Source organism: Salvelinus sp. IW2-2015, linkage group LG4q.1:29 (assembly GCF_002910315.2).
Source record: "Salvelinus sp. IW2-2015 linkage group LG4q.1:29, ASM291031v2, whole genome shotgun sequence".
Lineage (NCBI taxonomy): Eukaryota > Metazoa > Chordata > Actinopteri > Salmoniformes > Salmonidae > Salvelinus > Salvelinus sp. IW2-2015.
In genome coordinates, this window is record NC_036842.1 from 34268894 (window position 1) to 34283340 (window position 14447).

The window sequence follows — 14447 nt, forward strand, 5'->3', positions numbered from 1 at the left end:
CATTCCCAGTGGGTCAGAAGTTTGCATACACTCAATTAGTATTTGGTAGCATTGCCTCTAAATTGTTTACCTTGGGTCAAACATTTTGGGTAGCCTTCCACAAGCTTCCCACAATAAGTTGGGTGAAATTTGGCCCATTCCTCCTGACAGAACTGTTGTAACTGAGTCAGGTTTGTAGGCCTACTTGCTCACACATGCTTTTTCAGTTCTGCCCACAAATGTTCTATAGGATTGAAGTCAGGGCTTTGTGATGGCCAGTCCAATACCTTGACTTTGTTGTCCTTAAGCCATTTTGCCACAACTTTGGAAGTATGCTTGGGGTCATTTTCCATTTGGAAGACCCATTTGCGATCAAGCTTTAACTTCCTGACTGATGTCTTAAGATGTTGCTTCAATATATCCACAATTTTCCTTACTCATGATACCATCTATTTTGTGAAGTTCACCAGTCCTTCCTGCAGCAAAGCACCCCCACAACATGATGCTGCAACCCCTGTGCTTCACGGTTGGGATGGTGTTCTTCGGCTTACAAGCCTCCCCCTTTTTCCCCCAAACATAACGATGGTCATTATGGCCAAGCTTTGTCAGACCATTGGTTAGTCGCATTGTACCACATGGTCTGAATCTTAGACTAACAGGACAGGTACTTGATATAATTATGCAAAACAGGTCTGTCACTTTAACAGAATGACAAGGTCCTGACTGGGGAAGGACTTTGAACTTACTGTACTAAAAAGAGATAAGAACCACACACAAGCTCAGACTCAGTTTATACATAAGGATTCATTCAAGCTCAATCAAACAGATTTCTTTTCAAACATTGGCGGATTTGTCTGTGAGTAAAACTGACGTTTTCTTCTATGGACTGAAGTGTTTCTGTGACATTTAATGCCCGGTGACCCTCTATCCAAAAATGATCCATATTCAACCACAATCCTATAGGCCACTTCAGTCCCGGGACTCAATCCGATCAGTGGTAGATCAGTTTTATATGATATTTAAAGCTAATTTCTGATTGAGACGATATATACAGCATTTACCGTGAACACAGTCTCCACAAATGTGATTACATTGCCTTTAAAAAGGTGCACATCAGACAAAACATGATCAGATTGAATCCTGGCCTAGGTCTTATAGTAAGGCCAAATAAGGGAAGCTTTTAATTATGTTGTCTTAAAGCTACAATCCACATTTGGTGAAATAGCACCACTGTTTTCCCCAGCTCCTTTGTTATTATTTTTAATGATGAAACAGAGGAGAGAAGCATCTGGCAGCATGGTAAAACAAAATGCAGTACATATTCTGCTGTTCTATCGGGTGTGCAATGATGTCCGAGGGGAAAAGAAGAGTGATCCTAATTTAAAGTAACTTCTTTGTTGTTGTAATATCCCAAACAATCATGGCGGTTTCACCAAATACAGATTCTATCTTTAAATATGAAATATACATTTGATAATGTTTTCCTTCTCCTTCAGAAGGATGGCGTACCATCTTTGGAGCATATTCTCATGTCTTCTTGTGACATGCTTCATGGTGTCTTTGCCAGCTTGCCACAGTGGGAAGGTGCTGGTCTTTCCTCTGGAAGGAAGCCATTGGCTTCACATGGACATTCTGATCAAGGCCCTTCACGCTCAAGGACACGCCGTGACCGTGGTACGAACAAACAAAAGCTGGTACATTAAAGAAGAGTCTTCATATTACAGCTCTATTACAGTACACGTCACTGATGGAGTAGACGAGGGCTTTGTGAAGCCAATTCTCAACAAACTCCTCGATATAGAAAGAGGTAAAAGTTCAGCTTTAAATTTCTTCAGTTTGCAGGTGGAGGCCTTGTCATTCATGTCTAAAGTTCCTAAGATGATGGCTGAAATGGTGACCAATATGATTGAAGACAAGGAGTTAATGAAGGACATAAAGGAAACCCAGTATGACCTCGTCTTGACTGACCCGGCATGGGGAGCAGGTGTTCTGATGGCCCACTATCTTCAGCTACCTCTGGTCTACAATGTCCGCTGGGTCACCTTTGGAGAGGGACATCAGGTCATCGCACCATCCCCCATGTCTTACATTCCAATGACTGGATCTGGGCTGACGGACAAAATGACCTTCACAGAGAGAGTGAAGAATATGCTTATTAAATTGCTTGGACAAGTTCAGGACAGGTTCTTAGTGCGACCCTATTACCAAGCAGTTTGTGAGGAGTATTTCCAACTGGGTGTGGATTTTAATGAGTTAATACAGGGGGCTGACTTATGGCTCATGAGAGTCGACTTTGTGTTTGAGTTCCCTCGTCCCACCATGCCTAACGTTATCTACATTGGAGGGTTTCAGTGCAAACCGGCCAAGCCCCTTCCCCAAGACCTGGAGGACTTTTTTCAGAGTTCAGGAGAACACGGTGTCATTATCATGTCTTTGGGGACTTTTGTCAAGGAACTCCCGAGTGACATGACAGACGAGATAGCGACTGCTTTTGCCCAATTGCCTCAGAAGATCATCTGGAGGCACATTGGGGACAGGCCAGCGACTCTGGGCAACAACACCTTACTAGTTGACTGGATGCCGCAGAATGACCTACTAGGACATCCTAAGATGAGGCTGTTTGTAGCTCATGGAGGAACCAATGGAGTTCAAGAGGCCATCTACCACGGAGTCCCCGTTGTTGGCCTACCTTTGTTTTTCGACCAATATGACAACCTCCTCCGTCTGCAAGCAAGAGGAGGAGCAAGGATTGTGACCATAGCCACGTTAAACAACGACTTCCTCAAGGCCTTACAGGAAGTTCTTCAGGAGCCATCCTACAGGGAGAACATGCAGAGGCTCTCCAAGCTGCACAGGGATCAGCCAATGAACCCCCTGGACCTCGCCATGTTCTGGATTGAGTATGTCATGAGACACAAAGGTACTGCTCACCTGCGTACAGAGTCCTACAGAATGCCCTGGTACTCCTACCACTCTCTGGATGTCATGACGTTCCTTCTAGCTTCTGTGCTACTGATTCTGCTGACTACTGTTGCTTTCATCAGGTGTTTATGCTTCAGAATGTGTTGTAGACGGAAAATGAAACACGAGTAACTGAAAATACATTTGGGGGGGGGGGGGGGGGGGGGGGGTAGAGCATTGGGCTAGTACCCAAAGGTTTCTGGTTTGTATTTATCCAATGGATTAAAGTGAGAAAATAAGAAATTCATCACTTTTGTTGTGGGCTCCAACTCCTTACAGCCTCGAATTAGTAATTTGAAGTTTTTATTGTTTAATGAAATAAAACACATGTAGGATGAAGTAACCAGCCAGCATGGCCCTGTTTCTCTAGCGGTATCAGGTCCCATATTTAGAGTCTTCGGTACGACTCGACCGGGAATCTGCCAATCTCAGGGCAGACACTGTGGTTTTCTGAAGGCACACAGAGTGCCTTCAGAAAACCACATCAGTCTATCCCTATCTATTACCCTGTCTGTGTGTAACTCTGCGGCTGCATTAATTCCTCAATCCGGGAAAGGTTCCAGTGAGTCACAGATCATCCCACTCTGTCTTTCAAAATCATTACATGTGACCTAGGTTGGTCTAGCGGTCTAAGCCCCATGGGTTTGAATCTGGTCCACTGCTATTTCAGTACACTCTTTCCTACATCTATCCAATAAACACTGAAGATGAGGAGTGGGACTGCCTCGTCACAAAAAATCTGTTGAAATGTAACATTTTATTCAGTTGTACAATGTTATAAATTAAAAGTTGTTTTCTTTAATGAGTCAGATTATCCAGTGCTTATTTTATCACTTTAAACAAGCTGTCGTTTATTTTCTTCAAGTTCCATTCATACAATAATCATACAACAGCATATTGGTCACACTGACAGGAGGAAATGTTGAGGGGTTCAGGGAGAGATGGCGACCCACACAGGGGTAAAGGGAGATCAGGGAGGAAAGGAAACCACAGGTCTGAACTTATTACATACAACTACACTAATTTCAAAACATCTACAAATTCAAAAAGACAAACAATAAGACCTGATAGCTAGTAAAACACACCCGAAACGCGACAAACATCCTGGAGAAAAATACACATTTTTCAGCAACCAGAGTGGATAAACAAAAACAAAAATGACACGCAAACATCAACAACGGACCAACCCACTGAGAGAGCAACGCAATACTTTGATTTGCATAACCTTAGTTTAACCGTTAGTTTAATAAAGTTACCATGGTTTTGTCCTTTTCCTCACAAATAGGGCAAGATGGGGGAACACTCGCAAAAAAGTAAAACAGTGATACCTAAGAAATAAAAGCCACGTAAATACAGTACGTACATAAACAGAATGCAACCAGTCAGAAAACATAAGAACTGAAATTCAACTATTCCTCTAGTCTTTCATCACCCGTTTTTGACTCAGTCAATATGAGTCACATTCTGTTAGCATACTGTACAGCGGTCTCTTTCTTTCAAGATTCATTTTTTATGTTGTGATCGCCAATGGCTAATTACACCTTGGAGAGATAAATATTTGAGTCACCCTGGATTATGTTTGCATTACAGGCCTACAGCTGGGGGATTTTATAGGCTGTTTTACTTTTTTCTTCTTCATGGCTTTGAAATGTCAAAGTAATGGTGACTAACTATGACTAAATTAGCTTGGTTGAAAAACTAAAAACAAGAAGGACCTTTCCTCTATATATTGAGAGTTCAAACCCGGTCTATTATATACACTATATTCCCAGATATGCCACCTTATTCGAGCGGCTCCTGTCATTTCTCAATGAGAAAGATAGAGCGTGCAAGGTGGATGGATTCCAAATAGCTAGTGGGAAAAGAGCAACTATAGAGATAGAATATAGACTATTCACTGTATTTTTACGACTGTTCCCCTTCTGATGCGCTATAGATCCATACTCATTTAGCTTTTGAATCCTTTTGCATATGCGTTTGAATTGGCATAGAGACCAAAGTAAGTGTGTTGCGCACCATGAGACAGCAGAGGCTGCTGAGGGGAAGACGGCTCATAATAATGGCTGGAATGGAGTAAATGGAATGGCATCTTTCCATGTTTGATACCATTCTACTTATTCCACTCCAGCCATTACCACAAGCCCATCCTCCACAGTTAAGGTGCCACCAACCTCCTGTGCCATGAGACCATAGAGTAGAGGCATGTGTGCGTGTGTGTGTGCGAGCGTGCGTGCGTTTGAGGACGTGTGTGTACGTGTGTGTCCCTACGTGGGTCCATCTAGCTCAGCAACTCCAGGTAGGTGACGGGCACCTTGCCCTTCTGGTTGCCCCGCTCTCCCACGAGCCAGTCTGGGTCCATGCCTGGCACTGTGTAGACAGTGATGAGCTGAAACAGAGCGGGCATCACATCAGAGGGGTAATACTACAAAGTAGGATCAAGTAGTTAGCCAGCTAACTTGCCTAAATATTCTGAAATTACTTTTTTATTACTTAGAAAGATAAGCTTGAAAATGGCATGGTCTAATTGACTCACGAACCAAAAAACACAAGTTTAGACCTTTATTTAAAAAATATATTTTTACCCCTTTTTTCTCCCCAATTTCATGGTATCCAATTGGTAGTAGTTACAGTCTTGTCTCATCGCTGCAACTCCCGTACGGACTCGGGAGAGGCGAAGGTCAAGAGCCATGCATCCTCCGAAACACAACCCAACCTAGCCGCACTGCTTCTTGACACAATGCACATCCAACCCGGAAGCCAGCCGCACCAATGTGTCGGAGGAAACACTGTACACCTGGCGACCTGGTCAGCCTGCACTGCGCCCGGCCCGCCACAGGAGGTGCGCAATGAGACAAGGATATCCCTGCCGGCCAAACCCTCCCTAACCCGGACAGCGCTGGGCCAAGGGCCAATTGTGCGCCGCCTCATGGGCCTCCCGGTCGCAGCCGGCTGCGACAGAGCCTGGGCTCAAACACAGAATCTCTGGTGGCACAGCTAGCACTGCGATGCAGTGCCTTAGACCACTGCGCCACCCGGGAGGCTCAGTTTAGACTTCTTATGGAGTAAGAAAATCAACAGTTATCGAAGTCCGCTAGCTAACTCAGTGAACCTGCTTTGTAGTATAACCCTCAGGCCTGGGCAAGGCCTCATGTGCACACACAACAAATCACTCACCAACACACAACTCCTTAGATATCATATGCTACAGAGATCGACAGGGCTGTAACGAGTTCAGGGTTTCATATGTTCTTATAGAATTTAAATCACATTTGTTTTCTGAAACAATTCAATTTCCATTAAAAGGGCAATCAGCAGTTCGAACAATAACAAAGTGAACACCCCACCACTGATTTGGTAAACAGCTGAGGGATGGGGCTGGAGAAATGTAACCACTCCAAAACTCATGGACAGAGCTATAGATACAAGGACAGACCATCCATATAACAGTTATAGTTTAACAAGGATTTAAGGCTATAGTGTTTCTTTACAAAAGAGTAAAACAAGCCTATATTTTAGATTCTGATGGGGTAGGCTCATGAGGCATCGATAAGTGATATTCTTCAAGAATCAATGGGTATACAGTACCAGTCAAAAGTTTGGACACGCTCATTTCAGGGTTTTTCTTAATTTGTACTATTTTCTACATTGTAGAATAATAGTGAATAGATCAAAACTATGAAATAACACATATGGAATCATGTAGTAACTAAAAAAAAACTTTAATAAATCTAAATATATTTTATATTTGAGATTCTTCAAAGTAGCCACCCTTTGCCTTGATGACAGCTTTGCCCACTTGGCATTGTGTTTGTTTACAGTGAGTTTCAACAGTGAGCTACAACTAGTGGCAATATTTCTACCCACTTTGCCATACCCTAGGGTTTAGCTGAACCGACGCCAATGTAACAGTCTGAGTGCACTGAACGATACAGATGCACTGTAACCATGTGCCAATGTACAGTTGAAGTCGGAAGTTTACATACACTTAGGTTGGAGTCATTAAAACTCATTTTTCAACCACTCCACAAATTTCTTGTTAACAAACTATAGTTTTGGCAAGTCGGTTAGGACATCTACTTTGTGCATGACAAGTAATTTTTCCAACAATTGTTTACAGACAGATTATTTCATTTACAATTCACTGCATCACAATTCCAGTGGGTCAGAAGTTTACATTAAATTGACTGTGCCTTTAAACAGCTTGGAAAATTCCAGAAAATTATGTCATGGCTTTAGAAGCTTCTGATAGGCTAATTGACATAATTTGATTCAATTGGAGGTGTACCTGTGGATTTATTTCAAGGCCTACCTTCAAATTCAGTGCCTCTTTGCTTGACATCATGGGAAAAACTAAAGAAATCAGCCAAGACCTCAGAAAAAAAATTGTAGACTTCCACAAGTCTGGTTCATCCTTGGGAGCAATTTCCAAACGCCTGAAGGTACCACGTTCATCTGTACAAACAATAGTACGCTAGTATAAACACCATGGGACCACGCAGCCGTCATAGCACTCAGGAAGGAGACACATTCGGTCTCCTAGAGATGAGCGTACTTTGGTGCGAAAAGTGCAAATCAATCCCAGAACAACAGCAAAGGACCATGTGAAGATGCTGGAGGAAACAGGTACAAAAGTATCTATATTCACAATAAAACGAGTTCTATATCAACATAACCTGAAAGGCCGCTCAGCAAGGAAGAAGCCACTGCTCCAAAACCGCCATAAAAAAGCCAGACTACGGTTTGCAACTGCACATGGGGACAAAGATCGTACTTTTTGGAGAAATGTCCTCTGGTCTGATGAAACAAAAATAGAACTGTTTGGACATAATGACCACCGCTATGTTTGGAGGAAAAAGGGGAAGCTTGCAAGCCGAAGAACACCATCGCAACTGTGAAGCACAGGGATGGCAGCATCATGTTGTGGGGGTGCTTTGCTGCAGGAGGGACAGGTGAACTTCACAAAATAGATGGCATCATGAGGTAGGAAAATGATGTGGATATATTGAAGCAACATCTCAAGACATCCGTCAGGAAGTTAAAGCTTGGTCGCAAATGGTTCTTCCAAATGGACAATGACCCCAAGCATACTTCCAAAGTTGTGGCAAAATGGCTTAAGGACAACAAAGTCAAGGTATTGGACTGGCCCTGACCTCAATCCCAAAGAAAATGTGTGGGCAGAACTGAAAAAGCATGTGTGAGCAAGTAGGCCTACAAACCTGACTCAGTTACACCAGCTCTGTCTGGAGGAATGGGCCAAAATTCACCCAACTTATTGTGGGAAGCTTGTGGAAGGCTACCCAAAACATTTGACCCAAGTTAAACAATTTAAAGGCAATGCTACCAAATACTAATTGAGTGTATGTAAACTTCTGACCCACTGGGAATGTGATGAAAGAAATAGAAGCTGAAATAAATCACTCTGCTATAATTCTGACATTTCACATTCTTAAAATAAAGTGGTGATCCTAACTGACCTAAGACAGTGAATTTTTACTAGGATTAAATGTAAGGAATTGTAAAAAATGGAGTTTAAATGTATTTGGCTAAAATGTATACAAACATCCAACTTCAACTGTATCATCTGAGCGGTACTAGTGCTCTCAAATCAAACCTCCATGAGCATTCCACAGGTCATGTTTATAAGTGAGTGTATTTTTTAAAATCAAGATTAGGAAAAGTTTAATGACACACCTGAGAGATTCTCAAGGCACACCGGTTGAAAACCACTGCACTGCAGAGAGTAAGGCTGTCACAGACCCCTCAAAAATCTGGGTCGACCAAGAGTCATCTGTTCGATCGGTCGACATTTTTAAACGTGCATTTTTCCATATATAAACACATCCTATGTGTTTTAATCAAATCAACTATATGCACTGAGCTTGTCTGATGCTTTAAGCGCACCATTTAAAAAAATAATTAACACACAAATGACTAGAGGGAATCCAACCACAATTGACTTGCTGCGCTGTGTTAAAAACAAATGACAGCGAGTGACTGTGTATCTAGCACCTGTTGTCTCTCTCTCCTCCCTGCTGCAGAGTATGTGAGTGGAGTTCAGCTGTCGGAAGTCCCGCTCATCGCTCACTGCACTGTCAGTCACCACTCGTATCACTTGCCTTCTGCTAGTCCAAATGTCAGTGGACACAACGAAACCCCCACCTAGTTGCAATATGTCTCTCAGCTTGGCCTCCATTTCTTGCAGGGCATAGGGCATGGGGGTGTGTCTATAGTATGTCTACATACTATAGCAAGGTGGTGTGTAGTCTGGTTGAGCTGCACTTGCAAAGTACCGCTTCCCTTCCCATTCTCCCTTAGTTAGGGGCTCATAGTCCAAGTAAACCATTTTAAAGAAAGCCTCATCCAATTGACTTGTTCTCTCCCGCAACAGTGCTGGGGCTTTGTGTGCAGAAAAGTAATCTTGGAATCTTCTGCAAAGTTCTTTGCTGCTGCTTCTCCTTCTCTATAAATACAAATTAAAGCTTTATTACCTCATCTTAAATTAGCGCCAAAATAAAAGTCTAGACAAGTCATGGATATAGGCCTAACCAGACATGTAGCCTACATTTAATATAGGCCTAAATCAGCATGATAATACATTTAAATTAATTGTCATATGAGCTCCACAAAACATTAATTATTATGGCCATTTCAATTATTCTAATAATAGGATGACATACATTTTTTAAATATTAGGTAGGCCTAAAGAACATCTAAAAGAGATCTAATTTAAAGGTTATAAATACTTTGCTACAATGATACTTAGCTAGCTACCCACCTTGTTCCTTTCTGTTAGCATATGCACCTAGTACACCATCATGCTTTCGGGATGTGTCTTTTCAGATTCCACAATGATTCCACACCGCACTCCCTCTCTTGCCCTTGGTTCTCCTCATCTTTGTAAGTTACCTTGATTTTGCACCTGTGTGTTTTATCAGTTTCTTTATGAAAATATTTAGCGAAACTCCATGACAAATCAAAACAAATTTTATTTGTGACATGCACCGAATACAACAAGTGTAGACTTTATCGTGAAATGCTTACTTACAAGCCCTTAACCAACAGCGCAGTTCAAGAAGATAATATTTACCAAGTAGGCTAAAATAAAAAGTAATAATAAAAGTAACATAATAAGAATAACTAGGCTATATACAGGGTGCACCGGTACCGAGTCAGTGTGCGGGAACAAGGGGCTAGAGCAGCACAGAAGTAGACTAGAAATGCATGCTGGGCCAGTCATGCCCTGAGCTCATGAAGTCAGCACTACTGGAGCGATATTGAAGCAGGTGAGAAGGCCGATGCTCCAGCCTTTGGGAAAATCGCGCCATGCTTCAGCCAAATTGGGCACACTCCGCTCCTCGCTCCACTCCGCTCACATACCACCGCAGAACATCAACAGAGAGCTAGGAGAAGAGTTGAAAGAGCTGGATCACAACAATATTCAAAATGCATTACTGAAGGAAGGAATTAAATGTTCATTCAACCCTCCCTCTGGAGCCCACCATGGGGGGGTATGGGAGAGGTTGATCCGACTGGTGAAAAATATCCTCTAGTCCTTAAAAAGCAAGTACTGGATGATGAGGCTTTGCAGACAYCCTTGTGTGAAGTTGAGGCGATCATGAACGACAGACCAATCACAACTGTAACAAATGACCCTAATGATCTAGAACCCCTGACTCTGAACCATCTGCATCATCTGAATGCAAAAGCCAGTCCAGTCCTACCTCTTCTGGAAGAGATGGATAAGGGAGTATCTTCCACTTATGCAGGAGCGGAACAAGTGGAACAAAACTAAGAGAAGCGTGTTCTCATTGTGGATGACATAGTCCCAAGGAACTCTTGGCTGATTGGGTGTGTGGTGGAAGTTTTGCCAGGGGCCAAAGGTCTTGTCCAGAGCGTCATGGTTAAGACCAAGACCAACATCTTACAGAGACCTATCAATAAACTCTGTCTGCTCCTGGAGGCAGCTGAGTGAAACACACACAGAGCTCCATCTTTGAATCACATGCACCTCTGATTGTCAGATGTCGTACTCTAACATTTTGAGACGTCAAAATCTTGACATTGACACAACACTTGAACACTTCAAATCTGGGACTGAGATCACGTGTCCTATATGGGACATTGTATATTTGTTTAAAGCTATGCACCGTAATACTGCTCTGGTATAGTATGTCTTGTGTATTGGCTCTATTTTTGAATATTAAGTCATTGTTATGCATTCACTGCAGTTAAGAATTAGGGGCTGGTATGTTAGAGCCGATTTAGAAATTTGTATAAAAGACAACATACAGAGCTCCATGTATGTGTGTGTAAATATATGAAATATGAATGTATGTGATGAAATACTGGATGAGGATCAGCCAGACTCAGCTAGCAAGGTGAGGTTGCTGAAGACAGTTTACTGTCAAAAGTCATACCCCATGGCAAGACTGAGCACAGCAACAAGACACAAGGTCGTTATACTGCATCAGCAAGGTCTCTCCCAGGCAGAAATTTCAAGGCAGACAGGGATTTCCTGATGTGCTGTCGAAGCTCTTTTGAAGAAGCACGAAGAAAACAGGCAACGTTGAGGACCGTAGACGCAGTGGTCGGCCAAGGAAACTCCCTGCAGCAGATGAAAGACACATCATGCTAACTTGCCTTTGCAATCGGAAGATGTCCAGCAGTGCCATCAGCTCAGAATTGGCAGAAAACAGTGGGACCCTGGTATATCCATCTACTGTCCGGAGAGGTCTGGTCTGAAGTGGCCTTCATGGAAGACTTGCGGCCAAAAAACCATACCGCCGACATGTAAACAAGGCCAAGCGACTCAACTATGCACGAAAACACAGGAACTGGGGTGCAGAAAAATGGAAGCAGGTGCTCTGGACTGATGAATCAAAACTGAATTATTTGGCTGTAGCAGAAGGCAGTTTGTTCGCCTACGGGCTGGAGAGCGGTACACGAATGAGTGTCTGCAGGCAACAGTGAATGGTGGAGGTTCCTTGCAAGTTTGGGGCTGCATTTCTACAAATGGAGTTGGGGATTTAGTCAGAACTAATGGTCTCCTCAATGCTGAGACGTACAGGCAGATACTTATTCATCATGCAATACCATTCTGCAGCATGACAACGACCCAAACATACAGCGAAAGTCATTAAGAACTCACTTTGCATTTAGTTAATTTAAAAAAAATATTATCAATTAACATATCTATTTTTGAACGCATTCTTACTTTTCAGCATTTTTTCACACCTGCCTAAAACTTTAGCACAGTACTGTGTATGAATGATTTATAAAGCCAGGCACATTTAACAGTTAAGCTATTGATTATAGACCTAATTAAAATGGGAGTTTCCTCTCTCCTCACCTTTCTTAGACAATAAAGTAAGGGCAGTTTTCTCGTCTCCTCATTCTGCTGCTGCCTCCACTGCATTGTTCTTAACACCAATATGCTGGTTAACTTTACTATTATGCACAAAGCAACGTAGTCTAGGAAAAGGTGCCAATTCAACAGTGCACTGATGTGTTTCAGAACCGCGGACAGCGACCGCTATCCAACACACGAGAAAGCACATTTGTTATAAAATAAAATCATTTTTATTAGTGTTGCACAATTGTTCTTATGTAATAAACTCAGCAAAAAAAGAAACTTTCCTTTTTCAGGACCCTGTCTAATTTGTAAATATCCAAATAACTTCACAGATCTTCATTGTAAAGGGTTCAATGAACCATAAACAATTAATAAACATGCACCTGTGGAACAGTCGTTAAGACACTAACAGCTTACAGACGGTAGGCAATTAAGGTCACAGTTATGAAAACTTAGGACACTAAAGAGGCCTTTCTAATGACTCTGAAAAACACCAAAAGAAAGATGCCCAGGGTCCCTGCTCATCTGCGTGAACGTGCCTTAGGCATGCTGCAAGGAGACATGAGGACTGCAGATGTGGCCAGGGCAATAAACTGCAACTGTGAGACGCCTAAGACAGCGCTACAGGGAGACAGGGCGGACAGCTGATCGTCCTCGCAGTGGCAGACCACGTGTAACAACACCTGCACAGGATCGGTATAGCCGAACATCACACCTGCGGGACAGGTACAGGATTGCAACAACTGCGACAACTGCCCGAGTTACACTAGGAACGCACAATCCCTCCATCAGTGCTCACACTGTCCGCAATAGGCTGAGAGAGGCTGGACTGAGGGCTTGTAGGTCTGTTTTAAGGCAGGTCCTCACCAGACATCACCGGCAACAACGTTGCCTATGGGCACAAACCCAGCGTCGCTGGACCAGACAGGACTGGTAAAAAGTGCTCTTCACTGACGAGTTGCGGCTTTGTCTCACCAGGGGTGATGGTCGGATTCGCATTTATCGTCGAAGGTATGAGCATTACACCGAGGCCTGTACTCTGGAGCGGGATCGATTTGGAGGTGGAGGGTCCGTCATGGTCTGGGGCGGTGTGTCACAGCAACATCGGACTGAACTTGTCATTGCAGGCAATCTCAACGCTGTACGTTACAGGGAAGACATCCTCCTCATGTGGTACCCTTCCTGCAGGCTCATCCTGACATGACCCTCCAACATGACAAAGCCACCAGCCATACTGCTCGTTCTGTGCGTGATTTCCTGCAAGACAGGAATGTCAGTGTTCTGCCATGGCCAGCGAAGAGCCCGGATCTCAATCCCATTGAGCACGTCTGGGACCTGTTGGACCGGAGGGTGAGGGCTAGGGCCATTCCCCCCAGAAATGTCCGGGAACTTGCAGGTGCCTTGGTGGAAGAGTGGGGTAACATCTCACAGCAAGAACTGGCAAATCTGGTGCAGTCCATGAGGAGTTTATAACCATATAGAATTTCAGTTGCACATTTTAGAGTGATGGACTGTGCCATCCCCACGACCTCCACAATGGATTAGTCCACTCAGACAGGCGTGAATCAGAAACGTTCGTTTTTTTTTCTCCCTACTGCTCGACTAAAGAAATGTCGTTCGACCAACAGCCTATTGAACAAACAATCGCCCAGCCTACTAAATGGGTCAGCCCTAAAAGAGAGACAGAGTCTAACTGTTTAAATGTCCCAGATTATGGGATGCAGTTTGTAACATGCCATTACCAATTGCCATTTTGTAGACAAAAGATTGCAATGTTTGTATTTTGTGGCACGGAATTATTATAATTTTTTTTACATAATACAGCATGTTCCAAATGGTTCCCCATAGCAGATGTGGTGAACCGTGACTGCTCCTACCTCGTCGGCCAGTAGGGAGAGCTCACTAGTGTCGTGGGCGTCGTAGTCATACAGGACCTTGGCCTTGCGGTGGCCTGTGGAAGGCTGCTGCACATCCTGGATTTTCAGCGGGCCAGAAGGCTCCCGAGCGATGCCAGGGGTGGAGGTGGAGGCCAGGCATGGGGGTGAGACCCCTGGCAGGGTGGCAGAGGAGACGGGGGAGGGGGATGTGGCGGAGGTGGACGGGTTGGCGTTCGAGGCAAAAGAGTTTGGGTACCTGGGGTCGGGTTACGGGAGAG

At 43.6% G+C, this 14447-nt stretch overlaps 2 protein-coding genes across 10 annotated transcripts in view; one reads left to right on the top strand and one right to left on the bottom strand.

Annotated features, from left to right (window-relative positions):
• Positions 1-723: 723 nt before the first annotated feature.
• LOC111961884 (UDP-glucuronosyltransferase 2B20) lies at positions 724-3676 on the top strand. The gene is made up of 2 exons (XM_023984509.2): positions 724-835; positions 1476-3676. The coding sequence occupies exon 2, from the start codon at positions 1480-1482 to the stop codon at positions 3070-3072; it is 1593 nt and encodes a 530-aa protein (XP_023840277.1). The 5' UTR covers positions 724-835; positions 1476-1479; the 3' UTR covers positions 3073-3676.
• Positions 3677-3762: 86 nt separating this feature from the next.
• Positions 3763-14447, bottom strand: part of sh3glb2b (SH3-domain GRB2-like endophilin B2b) — a 45613-nt gene continuing 34928 nt past the window's right edge. For 8 of the 9 annotated variants that reach the window (XM_023984523.2, XM_023984521.2, XM_070442857.1 and 5 more), the window contains 2 exons: positions 14170-14425; positions 3763-5326 (listed from right to left, as the gene is read on the bottom strand). In XM_023984523.2, coding sequence (XP_023840291.1) covers positions 5219-5326; positions 14170-14425 — 364 coding nt within the window. In that variant the 3' untranslated portion in view covers positions 3763-5218. Of the gene's footprint in view, positions 5327-9908; positions 10341-14169; positions 14426-14447 lie in introns of those variants that run through there. The other variant, XM_070442855.1, reaches the window with a different exon arrangement.

Bases quoted from the DNA above. Each gene is read 5' to 3' on its own strand.
- LOC111961884 (XM_023984509.2), top strand. From the start codon at position 1,480: ATGGCGTACCATCTTTGGAGCATATTCTCATGTCTTCTTGTGACATGC.